The following is a 15823-nucleotide window of genomic DNA, read 5'->3' as shown; positions in this document are numbered from 1 at the left end:
AGGGAATTCGCGTGACCCCGGGACTCTGCAACCATCATAAATACGAGTCAGTTGCCAAGCGTTTTGAATTTTGATCACATGACCAATGGGGTGCTGTAAGTGTGACCATAAGTGACTTTTTCCAGTGCTGTGGTTACTTCGAATGGTCACTCAACAAACGGTTGTAAGTTGAGGACGACCTATATCAGGTGCTCTTCAGGAAGCTGGAAGTATTTCTCATCATCTGCTGCTAAATTATCTTCATTGCAGATAGCAAGAAATAAAAGTTTGAACCAGTGATGGAATTCTAATTTTTTTTACTACCGGTTCTGTGGGTGTGGCTTGGTGGGCATGGTGTGGCTTGGTGGGCGTGGCAGGGGAAGGATATTGCAAAATCTCCATTCCCACCCCACTTTGGGGCCAGCCAGAGGTGGCTGGTTCTCCGAACTATTCAAAATTTCCGCTACCGGTTCTCCGAACTGCTCAAAATTTCCATTACCGGTTCTCCAGAACCTGCTGGATTTCACCCCTGGTTTGGACCCCTATTATGCAACTTCTCCTAGAAAAGCATCCCCTTCCCCAGGAAGATACCACCGAGCGATTATATCCTGTGCCCAGAGGAACCCCCCCCCCCTTTCCCTGGTTCCTGATGCTTACCGGGGTCTGTGATCCCAACCACCAAGAGTTTGCTGAGGACGTCGGCCACCACCTGGACCGCGGTCTGGCTGACCACATGGGCGTGGCCGCTGATCAGGTGAATGGAAGGCGTGAGTAAGCGGGAACATGTCCGGGCTGCTTCCATGCGCACCTCCTTGTGCTCGCTGTTGAGGAAGTGATCCGCGCAGTGCCGGACGAACTGAGTCAACGAATGCCCTAAGGAAAGGGGGCAAAGGGAAACGGGGAGGTTTGTCCAGCTCTCTTACCCTGATGTTGGATGTCTGCTTGCTTCTTTCTCCTGCGTGCTTACCTTCAAACTCGAAGCTGCCCAGGGTGCGGAGGGCGAGAGTGATGCTGGCCACGTCGTTGGCCTCGGGAATGTTGGTGAGGCTGGGAGAAGCCAGCTGGTGGGCGAGCCCTTTCGGCATGCCCGGGTGACGCAGCGGGCGATGCATCAGCACAAGGGAAAGCATCTTCAGTAACCCGTCCTGGATCTCTTTCTTCAGCTGTGGGATCTGGCGACTCAGGTCGTACAGGACAGCTGTCAGGGCAGGGCTGAGGACAAGATACAGAGGCCACTGATAAACTGTTAAGTTAGGGCTTGCGATCCTTGCCGGACCCTTACCTAGATATTGTATTACCGTATTTTTCAGAGTATAAGACGCTCCGGAGGATAAGACGCACCTTAGTTTTTAGGGAGAAAAATAAGAAAGAAAAAAAATCTGCCTCTGCCTACCAGCATCCATCTGGCTAGCGTCCTGTTAGTGTGTGAGAGAGTTGAGGGCTGTTTGGAAACTGAAACAGTATTTGCTGTGTGAGCAACAAGGAAGGAGACAGCAAGGAGCCTGGGCGTGGCTTAGCTCTGCAGATGAGTCTGTGCTAAAGCTGGAAACTAGTCTGCTGCTCAAAACTGAAACTCCTCTCCTCTGCTTGTGTTTTGCTTGGAAAACCTGCTTTTTGTATTGTACATTTTACTTTATGTGTTATATTATATGTAAAGAGAAGTTATTGAATCCTGCTGAAACAGTTACTTGTGTGCGCTTTCTGGATGCGATTGCTGCCTCAAACTCTGAGTCCTTGCAGCAAATAGCAAACAGCCAGGTCAGGTTCAGCACATTATTGCAGCCTGATTCAGCACGAGCAGCTGAGTGGCGGGTGGATCGGCCTCCCGGAATACCCCCAATCAGCTGTTCCAGGCTGCAGGGATTGCCACAGACCATCTCAGCCTCTGTGCCTCGCGTTTTTGGCTATATTCGGTGTATAAGACGCACCCAAATTTTCACCCTCTTTTAGGGAGCGGGGGTGAAGTGCATCTTATACTCCGAAAAATACAGTACTTTGTGGTTTGGATGTATTAACATTTCAGATAGGAAGGCTGTGCAGAGAATGGTGAGGACAGCAGAAAAGATTATTGGATGTTCATTTCTTTCTGTTCGGATCATGGCATATAAGCGATGCTTGACCAGGGTATTGTCACAGACACTACACATCCTCTCCGTGACTGGTTTTCCTTGTTACCTTCTGGGAGGATCCAAAGCAGAACATCCAGATTCTATAATAGCTTTGTACCTTAAAGTATCAACCTTGTTAACTCTCAAGACTCTTTTTTCACTATGTGTTCAAAATGGACTCTGTGGGTGTTTTATATGTATATATAGCACTAGCACTTGGACTTATATACCATTTCACAGTGCTTTACAGCCCTCTCTAAGCACTTTATGGAGTCAGCTGCTCACCCCCAACAATCTGGGTCCATCAGAAAGATGGAAGGATGAGTCAACCTTGAGCCGCTGAGAATCGAACTGCCGAAATGTTGGCAGTCAGCAGAAGTAGCCTTTACTACTGCATTTTAACCACTGCACCACTACTTCTCCTATACATATATGCGTATGCATGTATGTGTATACGCGGGCATCAGAATTTCATTTTTAATGTGGGCCAGCGTGTTCACGGAAAAAGTGACAATATAGATCATCTTATTATTTCAGCAGGGGGGTACACGCAGTGGATTTTGGCCCCACCAATTCCCAGGCTTCGAATCTCAAGTGCTTTCTAGGCACTAAAGCAAACCCCCAAGAAAAAGGTGCTGTTAGCAGCTGCTCACACCTTACACTGTTTGTTACACAACTGAACATGAGGCTGCTTTCAGCTATCATGAAAGTATAACAATGTCTGGTGATTCAGAGAGATAAATGCAGGCCCAAAGCCGAAGACAAGGAGGCTGCTGGAGTGAATGCAAGACCTACCTCAGCCCCACAGCCAACATGGGCTCCAGAAGTTCCTTGATGTCTTGCTGAATAGAGGGACCCATTGCTCGTGCCAGCATGCTGATGCAGGTAAAAACAGTGGCATCCACCTGCACGGATTTCTGTCTCCTAAGGAGGCATGGATTACATTACTTTAAGCAAGCCAAACCTTTCATACACAATGGCAACTTAGCCATATAGCAATTCTCACCCCACCTAACAGGAAGTTTGTTTTTTTTATTTGATTTTATATGCCGCCCTTCTCCGGAGACTCAGGGTGGCTTACAATACGCTAAGCAATAGGCAATAGCCTTCATCCTTTTGTATATTTTTATACAAAATCAGCTTATTGCCCCCACAACTGGGTCCTCAATTTACCTAACTTAGAAAGGATGGAAGGCTGAGTCAACCTTGAGCCTGGCGAGATTCGAACCTGCAGTAATTGCAGGCAGCTGGTCTTAATAACAGGGTGCTTTAAACTACTGTACTACCAAGGCTCCAAGTTTAGAGGTGACAGAGGTGGGAAAATAGCTGCGACTGTAACCTCATGAGCTTCAACATCCAAAGACCTGATGTAGGAAGTAGCTTTTTGGGGCAATGGGCTCTGGGCTGGAGAGAGCCTTAAAGCTCTTACGGAATCTCTTTTTGATGGCTTTCAACTCCGTCCAAAATGAAAGTGAACATCCATTTGTGTTAATTAACCATCAACGCTCAAGAAGCGTTCGGAATTGTTTCAACGGTCGGAGGGCTGTCATTCCCACTAAAACGGCGATGCACAATCCTGAAAAAAATCTCGCAATATCTGGAAACCCTCACTTACTTGTGGGTGAAGTCCTTCAATGGAAGGGCACCTTTGATAATTTCAAGAACCTTGGGCAGGTAAACCTGGAACTCTGACCGCACGGCCACAGAGAGCAAACCCAGGGCTTGGAAAGCAGCCGTTCGCTCCTTTTCCTTCTTCACGCAGCTTAAGACGTGGCTCATGGTATCAGGAAGATAGTGGTCAGCTGGTCACCCAACAGCAACAGGAAGAGTAAAAAATCACACGCTTTCATTGAGAAAACACGGATGGCTAATTCAGAGGATTCAGACACGTTCAAAAGAAAATGCAGAGTACCAACATGATAATTAGTGATGAACGGGACCCAGTTCACATGTGCCCAAGACAAGAGGTCATTCCTTTTAAGATTGTAAGAATCTGGAGAAGGATGTGTTCTAATGGCTTCCGGAATTAAACTAATCAGAAATAGCAATAGCTCTTAAACTTATATACCGCTTCACAGTGCTTTGCAGCCCTCTCTAAGCGGTTTACAGAGTCAGCATCTTGCCCCCTAACAACCCGGGTCCTCATAATTTTACCGATCTGGGAAGGATGGAAGGCTGAGTCAGCCTTGAGCCAGTGAGGATTGAACTCCTGGTTGTGGGCAGAATTAGCCTGCAATACTGTATTCTAACCACTGGGCCATCACGGCTCTTGGGTGCTGGCACAGTGGACCCTCAAATTCTTTCAACTGCTTAGTGACCTGCCATCCAGTTGAACGTACCTCATTTCCCCCTATGCCAGGGGTCAGCAACTTGCGGCTCCGGAGCCACATGTGGCTCTTTCATCCCTCTGCTGCGGCTCCCTGTTGCAGGTTGGCTCCACAATTGATAGGGCTTTCAGTTAGGACAGGAAGAGGAAAAAGGACGCTGCGCTAGGAGGAGACTCTATGGTGGGGGAAGTGGACTTCCGGTCGGCTCCAGAATTGAATGGGGAGCTTCCAGTTAGGACTTTTGTGGCTCTTTTGAGTGTTTAAGGTTGCCGACCCCTGCCCTATGCTCTACATCAAGGGGTGTCCAACCTTGGCAGCTTTAAGGCTTATGGACTTCAACCCCCAGAATTCCTCAGCCAGCTTTGCTTTGCTGGCTGAGGAATTCTGGGAATTGAAGTCCACAAGGCTTAAAGTTGCCAAAGTCGGAGACCCCTGCTCTACACAGAGGGAAAAAAAAAACCCAATCTACAGTAGATTTAACATTTTGTTCTATACTTCTGTATATCCTCCACAGAAAAGAAACAATACGCAACAAGAAACGAAATATTTCTGGCGTCTCATTCCCAAGCACCAACCTCAATCCCTGCTCTTTACCTGTGAAAGCGGAAGGGCGGAAAGCAGCTAGCCGTGGCAATAAGCTGAGGACAGTCATTTGAATCAAAGTATTCTTGCTGCTTCGGCATTTCAGGACCCAATAGCACACCTTTAAAAGTGAAAGAGGTTCCGTTAATAGCTGAGGCAGCGCCAGTGGTGGGTTTCAAATTTTTTTTACTACCGCTTCTGTGGGCGTGGCTTGGTGGGCATGGCAGGGGAAGGATGCAGCAAAATCCCCATTCCCACCCCACTCCAGGGTAAGGTTACTGCAAAATCCCCATTTCCTCCTGATCAGCTTGGGACTCGGGAGGCAGAGAATAGATGGGGGCGAGGCCAGTCAGAATTTTTACTACCGGTTCTCCGAACTACTCAAAATTTCCGCTACTGGTTCTCCAGAACTGGTCAGAACCTGCTGAAACCCAACTCTGGGCAGTGCCCCCAAAACAACAAGGAAACCACTTCAAATCTCAGCTGGGGGACAGACAGGAAAGCTTGGAAGCCGGGAGGGAGACCAAAGGAGAAAGCTTTCCCAAGCATTTTCTCTTTTAAAATAACAAAGACTGGCAAAGATGTTCCCAAATAATACCTCAACCTGTTGGAAGCGCAAGAAAACTCATGGAACATAGTATACCATCTGTCAGGTACGCCTCCTTTCACAACTCAAGAAAGGAAAAACCCCCGACTCCATTTTCGTAGAGAAAGGTACTTTTACTGAGTATGAACTGAATGCAACCAAAGAAAAGCAAGGGCTGAGGCAATAGGCGTGAAAATCACATATAGAAAGCATCCCCAAAACTCTCTCTCCCCCCAAGGGTCCAGTCAGGATTATCCAATCCACATCCCACCAAGGGGTCATGTGGGGTGCAGATTCAGATGGCTCCATCCTTCTGGTACGCCAGGACGGTTGACCTTGACTTATTATCAGCACGCTTCCCAGCTGCAGAGAAAACACTGAGAAAAACTTTCTCCAATTCACTCCCTGTTAGGAGACATCTCCACCAGCTCGCTTTCCCCCTCCCAAATACCCAGACAGCTCTCCCTTCCTCGCCCGTTACAATGGCAGCCGAAGCAAGCAAGCAATATAGAGGCGGAGGCTGACACCATCTATGGTGGATGTGCCCGGCAGCAAAAAAAAATTTTTGGACAAATATAAAGAAATGGCGAGAAAAAATAGTAGACCAATCGATCGAAAGAAAGCCGGAAACATTCTTATTAGGAATATTCACAAGAACGTACGCCAAAGAAATAAAATATTGGATTCGACACATCGTCACAGCCGCACGAATAACATAGGCACAAAATTGGAAACAGGGAAAAACGCCAACAGAGGAAGAAGTGATAGAAAAGGTTTTAGAATGTGCCGAATAAATATTTATTCGGCGCATTATTTAAATATTTTCAGGGAAGGCTTATTTTCAGGGGGAAGCTTACGCACTCAAAAACCCGATTGGGCTTATTATCAGGGGATGTCTTATTTTCGGGAAAACAGAGCATATTATATCTAATCCTATAACTATTGTATTTTACCTTACTTTTATTTTTTAACTGTTTGTATAAGATTTTAATGATATGTGTTTGCACCTTGTGCTTTGATATGGCCTATAGCAGGGATGGCTAACCTTTCTGCCATGCGTGCCAGGAAGAGGGGGGAGCGGGGGAGGTTCGGGTGTGTGTGTGCCCACACACATAATTCTATGCACCCTACCCCGCGCATGTGACCTTCCCCTCCCCCCCGCTCCTAGCACACGATGGCACGGTAGGCCCGTTTTTCTTTCTCACCTGGCTCCAGATCCTCTCTATGCATCTGGGGAGGGCAAAAACAGCCTTCCCCACCCTTCTGAGGCTGAAACAGCCCATTTCCCAACTTCTGGTTGGTTGAAGTGACTTTTTTGCTGTCCCCAGCCTCCAGAGACTCCGACACATGCGCACCGGAGTTGAGCAGGTGTGCCAGGCGACATGGCTCTGCGTGCCGCCTGCGGTACGTGTGCCATAGGTTCGCCATCACGGGCCTATAGGCTAATCAATAAAGCTAACTAACTAACTTGCAATTGGGAAGGGGAAAAATTTACCTGGTCAAACTTCTCCTCCATTAACTCTCGGCAGCATCGGCTCTCTACCAAGGTTGACTTGGCTGGGACCGGCAACGCCCCAAATCCCAGGATTCCCGAGTGGGGGCTGTAGCCCAGAAGTCCGATCAAGGGGTTGCACTGTTGAGGCTGTACCGACTGGAAGCTGGAGAAGGGGGTGACATGACGGGGCTTAGTGCCGAAGCCCAAAAGATCCTTGCAGTATTTGTCATGCACCAGCTGCTGCTGGGTGATTTCTTCCATCTCTTCCCTGAGACGCTAAATGGAAAGAGGAAGCAGAGAATTAAGATGGGGGGGGGGAATGAGCTGTAGATCAGGCTGGTGCGTCAGGATTGGAAGTAGAGAAGGGCAGCCTTTGTTGTGGTCCACCAGCAGCCTGTGGAGCTGGCAGTGGAGTCGGACAGTGAGGAGGCTGGGGAAGACAATGGGCCAGTCCTGGAGTCTGGGGAAGGCCCGGACGAGGGCTCTGCGTCAGAGGCAGAGATGGGGCCAGGGCCATCTGGGAGCGATGCGCAGACTCCGGAACCTCCAGAGGTGGACAGCAGAGAGGCAGAGGAACAGGAGGAGCCTGTTCCTAGTGCACGCATGCGAAGAGCTGCCAGAAGGCAAGAGCAGCTAAAGCAAAAAGGACGACTTGGGAGTAAGGCCAGGAGATGATTGGCCCCTCCCAGAAGGCTTAAAAGAGCAGCAATGGCTCTTGGGCTCTTTGTAGGAAAGCAACGTTGCTACATTTGTTTCTTGTTGGCTTCTGGTTTCTGAACTTCGCGGGGCTTTGCCAAGAAAAGCCTTTGGCAGGGTGCCAAAGAAGACAAAGGTTTGTGATAAGGCGGAAGGACTTTTTCTGAAGGACTTGTTTTGGAATTAATTTGGACTAAGTTGAGAATGAAGTAATTCTCAGCTGTTTTAATAAAATATGTTTGTTTAGGACTGATTTGTGTCTGGTAATAAGTACTTGGGCCTAGGTCGCAACAGCTTTATAGAATCAAAGCAACTGCTTATCACATCCACTTGTAGCCTTTAATGGCAGCAGCTGTTCAATTGTTCCAATTCTGTTGGGCAAAAATTTATTTTAGCATATAACGATGGCGTAGAAGCACATGTCTTTCTGCAGTTCATGGGATTCTACTCTGAAAAACTCAGTCCAGCTGGTCCCATTCACCGGGCTGTCCAAGTCACTATTTATTTGAAGGTTTTTAATCCACACTGAAGGACAGGAATGTTTTACAGCGATATGCCCCACTCCTCAATTGAGGGGCTCACCTCTCCTTCCATGCTGCTAATCCGCACCAGTTCGTTGAGGATCAGTAAGGCCCCGTGAATTCGGTCGTCCCGGTTCACACCCTTTTCTTTCGCCACAGATTCATCAAAACCCTTCTCAGCTTCCTCATAGGTTTGCTGAAACAACACAGACTAATTGCTGAGAATTGAATATTAACCTCTCAAAATAGTTGTGCTTGATGGGATCTATGATAATCCCACATATCTTCAAAAGCCTCAAAATCAGATTCTAATCCTTCCCACTATTTCAACCGACCTAATGGGTTTATGGCTTCGGAAAGAAAACCCCAAATGCCCCTTTCCTTACTCGGTACCACTGCGGCTTCTGCATCTCTTTGAACTCGCGTTGAGTGGTCAAGATAAGACAAGCTCGTAAAGCTGAAACGGCTCCTTCCCGGATGGCCTGCTTCGGATCCCACACAGCGACAAAGATGTTGTCAAAAAATGGCTGAACTTGCTGGAAGAAGAACGTGGGAACACTGATGGCCAACTCCCGCAAAACCAAGACCTGGGTAAAAAAAAAAAAAGAGAGATTACCAATAACAGCAGCTTTATACATCAGTATTAAAGGTAAAGGTTCCCCTCGCACATATGTGCTAGTCGTTCCCGACTCTAGGGGGCGGTGCTCATCTCCGTTTCAAAGCCGAAGAGCCAGTGCTGTCCTAAGACGCCTCCGTGGTCATGTGGCCGGCATGACTCAACGCCAAAAGCGCACGGAACGCTGTTACCTTCCCACCAGTGGTGGTCCCTATTTTTCTCCTTGCATTTTTTACATGCTTTCGAACTGCTAGGTTGGCAGAAGCTGGGACAAGGAACGGGAGTTCACCCCGTCACGCGGCGCCAGGGATTCGAACCACTGAATTGCCGACCTTTCGATCGAGAAACTCAGTGTCTTAGCCACTGAGCCACCACGTCCCACATACATCAGCATTACAATTAGTTATATATAAAAGCATTAATGATGAGTCAACATTTTAAAAAACATCCATTTGTGACTTCACGATGGATGTGGGAGGAATTAAAAGGGATAAAGTCAGTGTATTTCTCAGAAATAAGCCACCGAGTGCCAGAATCTCATAGGCAGCTTGAATCATAGCTATTCTTACCGCTGCATGTCTCCGTCCTTCGTTCCTGTCTGCGCCCAGCCACTCCAGAGCCCGCTTCACTTCAAATTCCACATATTCTGCGGTGAAGGTATCACCGGCCATAGCAAGACGTCCAATGGCTTTGGAGGCCATCTCCATGACAACAGGGTCATTTGATGGAAGAAGGTTCCTTAGGTAGTTGGCGAACCTGCCAATACGTGTGGCATTGCCTCCCTCCACACCAATGAGACTTGCTGAGGAAGAGAAAAAACACCAACAAATACTTAAAAGTGTCAGAGCTGCTAAAGGACTAATATGGGTAATTCACTGGATACAGGTAGTCCTCAACGTACGACCACAATTGAGCCCAGAATTTATGTTGCTAAGCGAGAAGTTTGTTAAGTGAGTTTTGTCCCATTTTACGAGTTTCCTTGCCACATTTTGTTAAGTGAATCCACCGCAGTTGTTAAATTAGTAACACGGTTGTTAAGTGAATCTGGTTTCCCCATTGACTTTGTTTGTCAGAAGCTCACAAAAGATGGTCACATGATCCCAGGGACACTACAACTGTCATAAATAGGAACCAATTGTCAAGCATTCGAAAGTAAGTCATGGGGATGATACAACGGTCATAAGTGTGAAAAAATGGTCCTGAGTCACTTTTTTCAATGCCGTTGTAATTTTTGAACGGTCACTAAATGAACTGTTGTAAGTCGAGGGCTACCTGTATTCCTGCTACTTTTGGGGGACACTTCACAAACAAGGGGCACAAATCTCTCCACCAATATTCTTTAGGCAATCTATCTGGCTACTGAGTGATGCGGTGGCCTAGAGATGGAGCTCTTGCCTCACAATCAGGAGGCTGTGAGTTCGATCCTAGGTAGAGGCTGATATTTCTCTCTCTGGGCACAATGAGAATATATATCTGCTGAACAAAACTCCGCATTGGTGACAGGAAGGGCATCCGGCCAGTAAACACTCATCTCCATTCAGTTGCCCAGGCTCCACCCTGATGCAAGGGATTACAGGGGTCTTTAAAAGAAGATGAATCTATCTGGCTACTCACCTATAGCCAAAATGCCTCCTTTCCTTTCATTGGCATCTGAACTCGAGACCAACTCGAAGATGTGATGATTCAGCTGATCGTAAAAACGTGTGGATTCTTCTTGGCTCATCTGTGCAGGAGGAGAAAAAAAGTGGGTGCGAATTACCCAAAACCTTTTTATCAGACCTTAATGGAAAAGGATGAAACGAAACACGTAAGAAATATGTCTGATCTTTAACTCAAGGAGAAAGAGAGGGAAAAAAAGTTCTGGTTTACTTCCCTCGAAGAAAACAAAGTTCAGAGCGGAAAATGAGCTCCAAGGTCAAGCCGTAGATCACTTCCCCGTCCCATAGTCACACTATAAAGGGTCTAATAAAGGAGAATATTTGTAGCTCGGTGGAGTCCTCGGTGCTTTCTGAGCTTGGCTGTTTTCTTGCAGATGTTTCATTACAGGAAGGAAGGAAGGAAGGAAGGAAGGAAGGGTATTTGTAGCTCAGGGTTGACATGAGTAGTCCTTGGTGCTCTCCAAGACTGGTGGTTTTCTTACATTTCATTCTAGGTAACATCATCAGTGCTAGTACGGAAGGAAGGAAGGAAGGAAGGAAGGAAGGAAGGAAGGAAGGAAGGAAGGAAGGAAGGAAGGAAGGAAGGGTATTTGTAGCTCAGGGTTGACATTTATTTATTTTATTTTTATTTTATTCAATTTGTATACCGCCCTTCTCCTAGTGGACTCAGGGCGGTGCACAGCCAGAACTAAAACACATACCAATACAAAATTTAAATTTTTTAAAAGAATTACATGACTTTGGCCCAGAATTTAAAACATTCAAACTAAAACCCACTGACAATTTAAAAAGCTAAAAAACTTTTTAAAAAAAGGTGGGGGGGTTTTCACGCCAGCCCTGCTTGATGGAAAAGAAAAGTTTTTAGGGCACGGCGAAAGACCCGGAGATCCGATATCCTTCGTATCTCCGGGGGCAAATCGTTCCAGAGGGCAGGAGCTGCCACAGAGAAGGCCCTCCCCCTGGGGGTCGCCAGCCGACATTGCCTGGCTGATGGCCCCCTGAGGAGTCCCTCTCTGTGGGAGCGTACTGGTCGGTGGGAGGTTATCGGCGGCAGAAGGCGGTCCCGCAAATATCCAGGTCCTATGACATGAATAGTCCTTGGTGCTCTCTGAGCTGTGGTTTTCTTATGTTTCATTAGCCAATCTACGTAACATCATCAGTTCTAGTATGGAAGGAAGGAAGGAAGGAAGGAAGGAAGGAAGGAAGGAAGGAAGGAAGGAAGGGAGGGAGGGAGGGAGGGAGGAAGGAAGGGTATTTGTAGCTCAGGGCTGACATGAGGAGTCCTTGGTGCTCTCTTGAGCCTGGTGGTTTTCTTACAGACGTTTCATGATCCAATCTAGGTAACATCATCAGTGCTATGAAGGGTCTTCCCAACTTGAGTCTTTGGAGAAAGGCGGCATACAAGTTGAACAAAATAAATAAACTCACCTCTCGAAGCTCCATGGTGACATAATGCTGCAAATCCTTTGCCGCCTTTGCTCGGGTCTCTTCATTACGGCTCTTGAGGCCACCAGCAAATTGCTGGAGGATAATGACCGTCCCAGACATGGTAGCATTGAGTCTTCCTGGTTTTGCCGTCGGGGGAAGAAGCAGACACAGCCAAATCTTATCCGGAAGCAACCTAGGAAGGAGAAGAGAAACATTCAAATCAAACCATCTCCTCTACAGCACAGGTAGCCCTCGACTTACGACCACAGTTGAGCCCAAAAATTTATGTTGCTAAGCAAGACAGTGGTTAAGCGGGTTTTGCCTCCATTTTACGCCCTTCCACGCCACAGTTGTTAAGTGACTCGCTGCAGTGGGTTAAGTTAGAAGCCACGCTTGTTAAGTGAAACTGGCTTCCCCATTGATTTTGCTTGTCAGAAGGTCGCAAAGGGCTGTGTGTGAGGGGGGCGGTGGGTGTCCAGTGACCTTGGGACACAGCAACGGTCATAAATACGAATCGGTTGCCAAGCATCTAAATTTTGATCACGGGAGATGCCGCAAAGGATGTAAACTGTGAAAAAACGGGTGTTAAGTCACATCTTCCGATGCTGTCGGAGCTTTGAACGGTCACTAAACGATCTGTTGTAAGTCGAGGACTACCTGTATTGGAGGAAACTAATTATTATCAGCCCTTGAGCTTGATTATTCCACAGAGGAATTAATATTTTTTTAAAAAAAACAAGTTTTATTGTTTTTTTTTCTTTTCTCCTCTCCCACCTTCACATCTTTCTTTCTTTCTTTTTTTTTTTTGAACAGTGTGTTGGTCGTTTCTTATCTTATACAATTAGTCAAATTCAAATACATTTTACTCAATTACAATTTTTGTCAATATCGTCTTCCCCCCCTCCTTTCCTTTTTTTCTTTTTTTTTTGGAATATACCTCAGTATTTCTATACTTGCGTACATAACCACCTTCTTCATTTATCCCTAAATTCTAACTTTACTATTTATACATATTTGTCCTCATTTATTCTTAAACCATTCATTCTTTTTCTTAATATATTTATATGTTATATTTAATATATTTATTTTCTTAATTTATTTTTTGGCAAATCTACCTCAGGAAGGACTAGAAACTTGAGTAGGTGGAGCTGGCTAGGAATGACACCTCCCCCTCTCCCCCCCCCGGGTGTCATTCCTAGCCAGTTTCACCTACTCAAGTTTCTAGTCCTGTGTAGGAGCTGGGAAATGGGGGGGGGCATGACTGAGGGGTGCCGTTCAAACTGGGAGGGGGAGGGGCCTAATAAGTAGGAGGGGCCTATCAAGAAACGAGAGGGTTGAAAACAAGTGGGCGGGGCCTGGGGAGTGGGCGGGGCTATTGCCTGAGGGGAGAAGCGAGGAGGTTAATTGCCGCCGACTGAGGCGCCAAAACTCGCCTCAGAAGCTGCAGAGCGGCGTTTTTTTTTCACAAGGCGCTGAGGGGGGGGGATTCCTGACACTCACGACTCGGGCCTATCCTCCACCGGCTCCTCCGCCTCACTCCTCCATCTTCCCTCTTCGCGGCCCGCTCGACTCCGCCATCCTTTTTCTTGCCTCCACTTTTTTTTTTGTTAATCCCGCCTTTCCTGGATCGCCGGCGAATCCGGACAATCCTCTTGCCGGCACACAAAAGACGGACAAGGGCGCAGCCAATAGAAAGGGCGGGAAGGGAGAAATGACAGGAAGTTATTTCCGCTCTCCTCGTCTTCCCCTCTAAATGTTTTCCCTACGGTGCGGCTGCGGGGGAGGAGGGTTGAGGGGAGGGCGTAAGGATTGACCCAATCAGGAAAGAGGACGAGATGATTGATACCTGGAGCGGACCAACAAGAGCGGGATTAAAAAAAGCGTTGGACGCCGAGTGAGGTCACGCCGCCAATGTTTCCGCCCAAATGGCATTCGCGGCTAGGATTGCGCGTGCGCGAGGAGCCCCCCCCCCCCAGCACCTCAATGGTTGATCGGGCGGCACAGAGCGGCTCCCTTTTGCTTTTCAGACCACCCGTTTTTACCATAATTACCAGATTCACGCGCACACACAAAAAATTGTCCCCATCCACATTCATTTCTTCAGCTAAATGTAAGGAAATTACTGCATCACTAGTAAATCCTCCCTTCTCTTGAGATTGTGGTTGGGTCTCTAAGTGGCTCAGTGGCTAAGACGCTGAGCTTGTTGATCAGAAAGGTCAGCGGTTCGAATCCCTCGTGCGTTGAACAGGGGGGTTGGACTAGATGACCTCCAAAGGTCCCTTCCAACTCTGTTACTGGATGGGAATTAATCAAGGAGAGAAGCAATCCTGGAATTAAGGAGAAACTTCCTAGCAGTGAGGACAATTAACCAGTGGAATGGCTTGCCACCAGAAAGTTGTGGCTGCTCCATCACTGGAGGCTTTTAAGAAGAGACCGGAGAACCATTGTCTGAAATGGTATAGGATCTCCTGCTTGAGCAGGGGATTGGACCAGACGACCTCCAAGGCCCCTTCCAGCTCTATTCTGATTGATTAAACTGAAATACCTCCAGTATCTCTAGGAAAGAGACACAGCCATTTGTCTGGAATTGTCTGGTGTGCAGTGCTCTACAGCATCATTTTGGAGATGATACAGGAGATGATATAGGAGTTGATGCAGTTTATGTCCAGAATGTGAGGGGTCTATTCTAACTTTCTAATATTCTAACTTTTGCTTTGGCCAATAAAGAATTCTATTCTATTCTATTCTATTCTATTCTATTCTATTCTATTCTATTCTATTCTATTCTATTCTATTCCTTCATTTCATTATTCCATTCTGTTATGGAATGATGGGACCAAACAACATTCCTGGGTCAGCCAGAGACAGTTTTATTGCGCAGTTTCAGAACCAGATTTGTATCTGCAATTCTGAACCAAGAAGAGCTCTGATACAACTGCTTTTATACATCTTCAAGACAAAGGATTTTGCAGGCACAGCAGTTTTCCATATATGGTTAACATACATTTGTTACATTATAATTGACACTTTCTAATTACTAAATTCTTTCATTATTTTCTAGTTCATAAGATTATCTTAGCTAAACAACCTTCCTCAGTTCTGTGTTTGCTGATGCGTAGATTCATGACGGCTTTTGGATAATAATTAACTTCTAGTTTCAGATGGATGTCTTTGCATCCTTGACAGCTAGGCCCCTTAGAAGATATATATTACATATGGATGTCCTTGCATCCTTGACAACTAGGCCCCTCAGAAGATATATATTACCAAGAATGGAATTTTAGCGGACTTAGTGTAATCTCTGAACAAGCACATTTCTTCTTTATAATAATGTGAATAAAGAGGGTCCTTCAGTGTTCATATAGCTGACCCTGTAGTATTCCTACACCATTCACATTAATTCCATTCCATTCCACTCTACTCTACTCCTCTACTCCATTCCATTCCATTCCATATTTTCTATTCTATTCTATTCTATTCTATTCTATTCTATTCTATTCTATTCTATTCTATTCTATTCATTTCATTATTCCATTCCATTCCACTCTACTCTACTCCTCTACTCCATTCCATTCCCTATTTTCTATTCTATTCTATTCTATTCTATTCTATTCTATTCTATTCTATTCTATTCTATTCTATTCTCCTTCATTTCATTATTCCATTTCATTCCATTCCACTCTACTCTACTCCTCTACTCCATTCCATTCCATTCCCTATTTTCTATTCTATTCTATTCTATTCTATTCTATTCTATTCTATTCTATTCCTTCATTATTCCATTCCATTCCACTCTACTCTACTCCTCTACTCCATTCCATTCCCTA

General features: G+C 46.3%; 1 protein-coding gene across 3 annotated transcripts in view; it reads right to left on the bottom strand.

Moving 5' to 3' along the window:
• Positions 1-13762, bottom strand: part of MTOR (mechanistic target of rapamycin kinase) — an 88401-nt gene extending 74639 nt beyond the window's left edge. The window contains exons 1-12 of one of the 3 annotated variants that reach the window (XM_060682799.2): positions 13497-13762; positions 11997-12189; positions 10525-10633; positions 9480-9712; positions 8681-8881; positions 8356-8490; positions 7078-7353; positions 5009-5117; positions 3703-3889; positions 2883-3011; positions 947-1191; positions 637-852 (exon numbers count right to left, since the gene is read on the bottom strand). In XM_060682799.2, the coding sequence (XP_060538782.2) occupies positions 637-852; positions 947-1191; positions 2883-3011; positions 3703-3889; positions 5009-5117; positions 7078-7353; positions 8356-8490; positions 8681-8881; positions 9480-9712; positions 10525-10633; positions 11997-12116 (1960 nt within the window). In that variant the 5' untranslated portion in view covers positions 12117-12189; positions 13497-13762. Of the gene's footprint in view, positions 1-636; positions 853-946; positions 1192-2882; positions 3012-3702; positions 3890-5008; positions 5118-7077; positions 7354-8355; positions 8491-8680; positions 8882-9479; positions 9713-10524; positions 10634-11996; positions 12190-13429 lie in introns of all 3 variants that reach the window. The other 2 variants (XM_060682801.2, XM_060682800.2) reach the window with 2 other exon arrangements.
• Positions 13763-15823: the final 2061 nt, after the last annotated feature.

This window comes from Pantherophis guttatus, chromosome 15 (genome assembly GCF_059756535.1).
Source record: "Pantherophis guttatus breed Tessera chromosome 15, ASM5975653v1, whole genome shotgun sequence".
Taxonomy (NCBI): domain Eukaryota; kingdom Metazoa; phylum Chordata; class Lepidosauria; order Squamata; family Colubridae; genus Pantherophis; species Pantherophis guttatus.
Note: the sequence above shows the minus strand (reverse complement) of the source record. Positions and strands in the feature narration are given on the sequence as shown.